We start from the raw sequence: 9,006 nt of genomic DNA on the forward strand, positions 1-9,006 counted from the left end.
GTCTGGCTTTGTTATTCTGGTTTTACAAATGAGGAGAAGGGGACAGAGAAGCCCATGAATCTCCAGCTTGAGTTAACTGCATCTGAAGGTACAGCTGCTCAGTGCTTTAGCCAGCTTGGCTACAAGTCACCTTCTCCAGGCCATTCCATAAATGTGTGGTTCACTTATGAGTAGGGCTTACAGCAGTCTCATGCCTTGACAACAGCCATGTAGTATTTTGTTCACATCCCTTTCTGGGGACCTGGACAACCTGTTATAGAATGATCCCAAAATCTTGAGGCAAAACCAGCACTGCTGGTTCTGACTTTCCCTCTGTTCAGACTGAAGTAAGGTGAGGAGGATCTGAAGTGCAGGGAGATCTCAGTCAGCCTGCAATCTCAATCAGTATGGAATTGGTGGTCCTTCAGCAGCTCTGGCTCTGCCTGAGGCTGGCTTGACCTCTGGAAGAACCTAGAATCAAAGTAGGGACATGACTTCTTTGCCATCTCTCCCCAGGCTCTGGGGTGCAGCTCTGTAGTGCCCCAGCGTTTGCTGTCTTGCAGGTCTCACTGTTGTTCTTGTCCTGCCTCAGTTCTGGTTGTTCTTTGGTTTTTCCATGCTTTAACTCTCCTTGGTACTCTCTGGGGATCAGCTTAGGTCTGGTTTTCAAACACAGGTGCAATAGCTAGTATATTCCCTCCCCAGAATGGTGGTGTTTCAGTCACAGGCGAGGTAATACCTGTTTGACTTTAATCCGTGATCCAGGCTGCGATGGTAAATTTGTGAAATGTTGGGGACCTTCTGGAGGGAGGTGATCTGTAAATGTACATCTGTACATCATCAGGATAATGAGTTCAGCTGAGGGAGAATGAAATAAAAATGACTTGTTGTTGTGCATTTTATAGTCTCTCTAAATTTTGTCCTCTTGCTGATGAGTGCTTCCTTCTGTTCTCTCTGCAGGTCTCCAGGTGGTTTTAAATTCAATCATCAAGGCCATGGTCCCTTTGTTGCATATTGCCCTGCTGGTGCTGTTTGTCATTATTATCTATGCCATCATTGGACTGGAGTTATTCATGGGGAAGATGCATAAGACCTGCTACCATGTGCAAGGGGGACTTATAGGTAAGGAGAACACTATATCATACACAGCAGGGCTTTCTGAGGGAGGCTCTCCCCTTAGATAAGGGGGCCCAGGAGACAGGTGGCTGTTGTACCTGCTCTGTACCTGTTTGGGATTTCAAAGTGATGATTCCTTTGTTCTGCTTTTTGGATATGAATCACTTTTGATGTGGAGAGACTGTCTCTAACGGTGAGAATTTAGCTTGCTCATCTTGGGAACTCTGTTGTTGGCCCATCTGTAAAGGCTACAAGCAAAACTGTCAATTCCTGCATTGGAGTTTTTAATGTGGACCTTTGGCACTACCAGCCAGCCTGAGTTCTTTCACAAATCTTTCAGAGGCTCAGGCAACACTAGAGTAGTGATGATTTTCACCAGACTGAGCTGCAAATGAGATGGCATCACAGAGATTAGTAACTCTTATATTTTATTATTAATTTTGTAGACATATACATCTCCATTTTACACCAGTATCATTGTAAAGGAATATTGAATTGAGACCCAGAAGCCTTTTTTTTCCCCTTTTACCACAGTTTGTGACCACGGTTATAAGCACAGCTAATAAGAAAGCAAAAGTGTATTAATGGGAAGAAACTTTTTGCACCAAATCCATCAGGAAAGAACTTTCAAATTATCTACAGAAAGAAATAATTCAGTTCTTTTGTCACTCACTTACCGAACCATCTGCTGTTTTTCATTTGTTTTATCCAACTTGAGCAGTAGTGATTCCCAATGCGGTAGTGGGTGCCAATGTCTAGGACCCAGTTCAGCTCCTAACCAAGAAAATATTGTACAGCAGGAAGTTGTTTCAGTAGTTCTATATTTTCTACTTTTATAACATTGGCAGATTTCATTTTCATAATGAATTATCAATCTGGTTTACAACTTTCAAGTGTTCATATCTTTCTCCCTGCTGTCTGTAATTATTATATATTACAGCATCTAATTCTAATATTGCTATTTCTGATGTTCTTTAATGATCATAACTTTTGGAAAATTACATTTTTTGCCATATAAGATGAGAAACAAACATAATTACCTGCTCCCCTACACGTGCATACTTGCAGCTGTTATAAATGCAGCAATAGGCACTGAAATCCATATATTAAAAAAAATCCTATTGCACAACTTTTTGTTCTTATAAAAATGTTTTCTGTAGCATTTTGCATATACCAAAGCATCTATACAGGCTTGTTGTACGGGTTCTCAGATCTTTGGAAACACCTGTACAGACTAAGGGGTGGATAATCAAGCAGTAGAGTCTTATAGACTCTAGAGTAGAGTAGAACCTTATAGACTCCACTTCTGAGTGCCGCTGGGCTATTGATAAAATGCCAGACAGCTTCTAAACTCCAAAAAAGCAGAGCTCCAGAGACTCTCTGCTGTAATTTAGCAGTGGCCCAGCACCATATCAAGCTATCTCCAAAGCACTGAAGCCTGTCTGCTGCAGGGGTTCAGCCTCCTTCAACAGTGCCAGACAGTGCTGCAGTTCTTCTGAGGTTAACCCAGATGCCAGGTGACTGGGGTATGAAGACACTGGTCGTAACATATATAGAATAGAACATATAGAAAACATATAGAATGGTTAGGATTGGAAGGGACCTTAAAGATCATCTAGTTCCAACCCCCCTGCCAGCAGCAGGGACACCTTCCACTAGACCAGGTTGCTCAAAGCCTCATCCAACCTGGCCCTGAACACTTCCAAACATGCAGCCTAAAGAAATGTAATAGACTCAAGCTAATGTTCATTTTGAAAGATGTTTCAGTTTTGACTGTAAAATTTGACAGCTTGGCCATTATTTGTACAAAAAGAAAGTAAAGCACAACAGAACATTCCTCTGCCTCTTAAAATTAATACGGTTCCTTGCGTATTCCTCGAGAAATCTGTCAAATTCACTGCAAAATACATTTGTTAAAGTCAGATACCCTTCACTCACTCATCAAACAACAATCAGTTCCCTTCACCTGTGTTTTCTCCCTTCTCTCCTTTAAGATACACCTGCAGAAGATGATCCGTCTCCCTGTGCCCCGCAGTCGGCGCACGGGCGGCAGTGTCAGAACGGCACGGAGTGCAAGGCGGGCTGGGAGGGACCCAAGCACGGCATTACCAACTTTGACAATTTTGCTTTTGCCATGCTGACGGTGTTTCAGTGCATCACCATGGAGGGCTGGACAGATGTACTGTACTGGGTACGTATCCGAAAATGATCAGTTGAAAGGCCTGCTCGTTGTGCTCTGGCTATGTTAAAACTTTGGGGCTTTAGCTTTCTTGCTTGTTCTGTATAGAGAAGGCATGGTTGCTAGCATGGAGCTTTAATTAACTCAGAATATTAATGGATGAAATGGGAGGGTTTATCTGATGCAGTCAAATCAAATGTAAATGTTAACTTCCCATTGATATTTTAATCTCAAAAGCTGACACGTGGTTTATTGGTTTGAAGATTTGCAATGTACCTTGGTTGAGCAGGATGTCATGTAAAGACCCTCTCTGCAGGAGTGAAATATCTCGTACATCTCCAGGCTACTGATGTAGAAGTATTTGTGCCAGATAACTCTGTGCTCTACCCATGGCATTCATGTTACAAAGGCTCTGTGCTGATCAGCTCGTAGGTTTTGTAAGACCTCACAAATCCCTTTTCATAGAATCATAGAATGGTTTGGGTTGGAAGGGACCTTAAAGATCACCCAGTTCCAGCCCCCCTGCCATCAGCAGGGACACCTTCCACTAGACCAGGTTGCTCAACGCCTCATCCAGCCTGGCCTTACCCCTGATTATGACTTTTATCATAAGTGTTAGCATAAATTCTTCTAACTCTGATATTGGTATCGATCATGGTTATGTGTTTAGCCGAAGCATAATATAATCTTTAATCTAAACACAGTTTCATCTTTACCTTTATCCTAGTTCTGGAAGTTTCAATAGCTTTAGTTTCTACATTGTAATTTCTAATGTGTTGGGAAATTCAGTGGCAATACAATTATACTGGAGGAGTTAAAATCAGATTTAGCCTTCACCTGTAAACCAGATATAAACATGTTTCTCACCTCAATTCTCACCATCGACTTTTGCAGCAATATATTATGGTCCACAAATTTAATTCACACACAGCTCAGTCCTATCTGTATAAGGCTAACCTGACTCTAACTAACTTTGAAGACTGGCATATGATGACACCTGGTTTTCCAAGATGGTAGGATGTGCTGCAATCCATGATGGAATTTAACTCAAGAAGAACCCAAAGCACACAAAAGGATAATCTGGACTGAGGCAGCTTGCGCTGTTAATCAACATCAGCTTCTCTCTTAAACATAAGCCTGAAGCTGCCTTCTACTCACGAGTTAGAGTTTACAAGATTTGCCTTTGAAGATTTACCTTATCTGCAATAGATAGTCTCTGTATGGAACAGCTAGCAGTTGTCTGTCTCTCTCCTCATAAATTTAAATTAGAGTTGTGACTCTAGCTTCCTTCTAATGCCTGAAATAAAGGGCAGGGATCAAACCACAAGGGGAGTCTGGGTCTCAGAGCACAAAAATTGCCTTTACTTGAAAAGAGAGTATAGATTAATAAAATAATGAAGAAGAACAGAAGTTAAGTCAGAAAAGGAACTGGGTAAAACTACTCCATGGCTCAACTATGGCTATAGATAATATACCTGTCTTTTTATCACATTTAGCTCACATTCCTCCAGTCCTTATGTGATTGAGAGGATTTCTAGGTAGTTCAGGGAAAACAGGAGACAGTAAAAGATATCAGAAATAAACATGAAAATAGTTTTGGCAGTGAATACCATTTAATATTGTGAAACCTGTCCACAAGTTATCATCATTTTCTCCAAAGGCACGTGTTATGAGAGACCCTACCAATCCCCACACTTTTGGGCCCATGCATCATTTGCATGACTGGATATGAATCATTCAGAACTCGGTTATCAGTTATCTAATAACAGGAGCCAAAAGCATATACTCACTGCTAAATGATTTTCTACCATGACTGCTGCAGATGGTCTCATTTTTTTATGGCGTCCTTGCAGCAATCTGGATTTTAGCTGTTGGCTTTTGTTTGGTATTTGGCCAACTTTTTTCACTGATTTCCTGAGCTGTTCTTTTTTTTTTTTTTTTTTAGAGACAGTATGGGGAACTGAGACCTGAAATTAATACAGCTTGATGGTCATTATTTTTAGGGGCATCCATACAGTTAGGCTTTTAGATTATGGCTTGGATAGAATGCTTGCTTTGGAAACAAAAGAAATATTTGTTATCATCAGTTCCCAGTTATTCTTAGACAAGACTACAAAAGATAAGAGGTAGCACTGCAGATAACATTTCAGTAATAGAGGAGGAGGAAATTTAATTTGTGAAGAAAAAAACCATATCACCTATGTTTAAAGGCCATGAGATACAAAGTTTAAGCAAATATCTGAACATCTGAGCTGACAGACATACTCAGTTAAACTGCTATAAATAATTCAAAGAGTACTGTTGACCCATATGACTTTTTGCCTCTTTGTGTCATATTGGCAAAGTGGAGAGAAGTTGGTTCTGGTCAGTGTTTGCCATATGGTAAAGAAGGTGTTGGAGATGTGATGCATATTTCCTTCTGCAGAGAGGTCTGTGCTACTCTGGGGGCAGGTGCGAATTGGGCAATTGCTACAGGGCACACTTAGGAGAAGCGTTATGGCTTTAATATTTACGCGTAGAAACGGTCTCTAAACATCCATACTGTAACTTCTTATGTGGGTATTTCAAACTGTATCTCTTATGGTTTATACAGTAATCTTCATAGTCCATGGAAAGGTCATTCTAGCTTAAACCAGTCAGATCAAAAGGAAGAGTACTTCTGAATAGTGAAGAACAGAAAAGATGTAACATTTCCATTTCTGAGTGTAAAGGAAGAATTTTAATAAGTGGAGTAAAATATAATTATATATTTTAAGCTTAGCATGAGCCACTGTTTCTTTAGTGAAGTCAGACTTACACATAACTCCTTGGCCTTTGCCTTTTCAGCCAAGGAAAATTGGACTGTTGTAGGCAACCCATTGGTGCTGCATCTCCACAGGAGTGCAGAGATAGAAGGTTATTCTCTTCTCAGGTAGATAACACTTTGAAAGATCTCCTGGATCCACAGTGAGATCATGGAAATTAAAATATGCTTTATTAGGAAATAAACCTGCCCAGTTAATTAAATTAGAAATCCAGACTTAAAGGTCCCCTCTCTCCAGAGGTAGAGAGTTGGTTGTCCATTTTACACTTAGGAGAAGTAAAGGGAAGTGTAGGTGAAAGAACAGAATAAGAAAATGTTGTCTGCAAATCAGACAATGATGCAGCTGAAAATCTTAGGTGATGATTTTCAGAGGTCATTCCTTAACGATGTAAGCTAATGGGTTTATATTACAAGTGCTGAGCATTCAAAGTTCAAGCCAACTGTTAAGTTCTTAGCTCCTCTGCAGTTCAGGGTAGATACTGAGGTTTGAATCTGGGGTCCTGCTGAGGTCAATGGCAAAATTCCAATTAAATTCAAAAGGCCAGGATCTCACTTTCTATTTTGTAAAATCTTGATCATGCTGTTGAGATTTTTCACATGCAATCATGTACAACACAAGGACTTACAGATGCCTAATCAGGGCCTTGGTGTCTGTTGTGATAATCTTCCAAGGACATGTATGTGGATGTAGGGAGTTCTCTTTGCTCCCTCCTTAAATCTGAAAATAAGAGTCTGACCTAAAACTCAGCAGAACATCAGATAAAGCTCTGGGCTGAATTACTTGGCTGGAAATGTTTAAACAATGAAGCAGTTCCCTTGGTTTGAATTTTTCTGTAAGTGCTTTTCACTTCTATCTTCCTATTTTCTCAAAAATACCTTTTGAATGGTACCTAGATCTCTGCGTTCCTCGCAGTGGGAATGGAGGGACCTTAGCACATTTCAGCATGTTGCCCTGAAAAATATACTAGACATTTCATGAAACCTATGTCTGTCTTGTGCCACACTTTGCAAGGTTAAACCTGCATGTTTCAAAGTCAGAAAGCTGTATGCCCTTCTACAAGCCCTGGACTCCTAATCCACTTAGTAGCTCTTCAAATTTTACCTTCACTTTCCTGCTTCCTTCATCATCCTTCTCCTCATGCTTCCTCTAGCTTTTCACCTCTGTAATGAAACCTATCTCCTCTCTCAGGGAGTACTATTTCCCAGCCTGTGATCCACATCCTCACAAAAAGATAATCAGAGACAGGAAAGCAATCAACTTTTATTCCCTAGAAGGACTTGACATCAATAAGATCAATACACTTTCCGATCTCCTCTCTCACTCAGCAGATAAGACTTGTGACTCAATTGGCTTCTTTTGAAATATGAAAGAAAAATGTTAAGGAAAACACTTTGACACTGCTATAGTGGCAGCTAAGATAATTACTGACAAGGAGTCAAAATTTTCATGTAAATTAACTATATTGGCCAGGATTAAAATCTGTGCAAAACAACCTCATTGACTCTTTGTTGAAGAATTGATCTTTGTCGAAGGGAGCGTTAAGTGTTCATAGGAGGACAACTCCTGTGCTGCCTCAATCTTACAAGGTTTACTTTGTCCCAGTGTAACTGCCCCGTGGCTTTGTCTCACGTGCAGTCAATTCATAGAATTGTTTGAGTAGACAGGCACCTTTTATATCACATCATAATTTTTTTTTTCCTATGTGTTGTGGAAAGATTGAGTTTGTTATTCTCAGAACTCACCCTAAGGTGTGATCAGCCAGCTTGCTCCCTTGTGCAGGCACCAAAGCCCATTTCTGAAGACCTCTGAGTCTTGGAAAATTTCAGCAGCAGATGCAAATCTAAATGTTACAAATTGAGTCATTTGGTATTTTGTAATCAGTCTCTGCTGCAGTCTGTTACTTCTTATTGTCTTGTTGACTAAGGAGGAGAATTAATCCCTGTCCAGTTTGTAACGTCTTGTTTAAGTATTTGTAGGCATTTGTTGTCTTCCCTTAATCTTTTTCTAATCTGAGCAGATTCTGTTCTTTCAGCCTTCTCTCATGGGGCTTCTTTTTAATTATTTTTAATCAGTTTGTTACTGTCCTTCAAGGGGAAGCTTCACTTCTTAGTTAAATACAATTCAGACAGTGCCCTGTCTCTAGAAGGGCTTTCATCTTTGTGTGAAATGTGCTTTCTGCAGCTGAAGTCCTGTGACACTGCATGCAAAACTGCCCACTGCAGCCTCAGTTCTTCGTACCTGGTCTCTCCACTCCCCTGCATCTAAGCAATTTTATATATAAATGAAAACAGAGTGTGGAGCAAGTGCAAAACACAACCAGATGTTGTTGCATTGGGCTATTCACGCTGCCGGGTAGTGGAGAACCTCGTCCTGAGATGTTCTGCGTACAGCTTGCCCATTGCAGCTTCAATTCTAGGATCAAGTAATTCTGCTTGATCTGCTTGATGGTTATTAATAATGAGCAGCCTTGAGCCTGCCATCATTTTTGGAGTATTGGCTTTGTCCCACGTTATTTGGACAACGCTTTGGAATACTTGGTTGAGTCTCTGAAAATAACATGCAGTACCTCCAGGGACAGTTTACCTCAAGGCTGTAACTGTAAGCTAAAGAGTGTGGCATTATTCTAGATGGACTAAAGCCAGGTCTGGATGAGATCCAGGGCGTTAACCTGTCCCTGGAAGAGATGCCTGAACTGGCATGTAATAAGTTGACTTCCTCAAATTTAACTGAATAATCCTTGGTAGGCTTGCCCAACCTCTAGGCAAGAAAACATTTTAGTAGTCTAAAACAGTGCAGTAGAGCCACCACAACGTAGTGAGAGCCACCACAACGTAGTGAGAGCCACCACAACGTAGTGAGAGCCACCACAACGTAGTGAGAGACACCACAACGTAGTGAGAGCCACCACAACGTAGTGAGAGCCACCAC

At 40.8% G+C, this 9,006-nt stretch overlaps 1 protein-coding gene across 1 annotated transcript in view; it reads left to right on the plus strand.

The window, feature by feature from the left end:
* Positions 1–939: 939 nt before the first annotated feature.
* The window catches only part of LOC104523659 (voltage-dependent L-type calcium channel subunit alpha-1C-like), a gene marked incomplete at both ends in the record, with an annotated part of 30,119 nt that continues 22,052 nt past the window's right edge, over positions 940–9,006 (plus strand). Inside the window, 2 exons of the mRNA XM_010166314.1 lie at positions 940–1,101; positions 3,090–3,286. Of these exons, the coding sequence (XP_010164616.1) occupies positions 940–1,101; positions 3,090–3,286 (359 nt within the window). The remainder of the gene's footprint in view (positions 1,102–3,089; positions 3,287–9,006) is intronic.

The sequence above is a fragment of the Antrostomus carolinensis genome, unplaced genomic scaffold (assembly GCF_000700745.2).
Source record: "Antrostomus carolinensis isolate BGI_N321 unplaced genomic scaffold, ASM70074v2 scaffold10124, whole genome shotgun sequence".
Taxonomy (NCBI): Eukaryota; Metazoa; Chordata; class Aves; order Caprimulgiformes; family Caprimulgidae; genus Antrostomus; species Antrostomus carolinensis.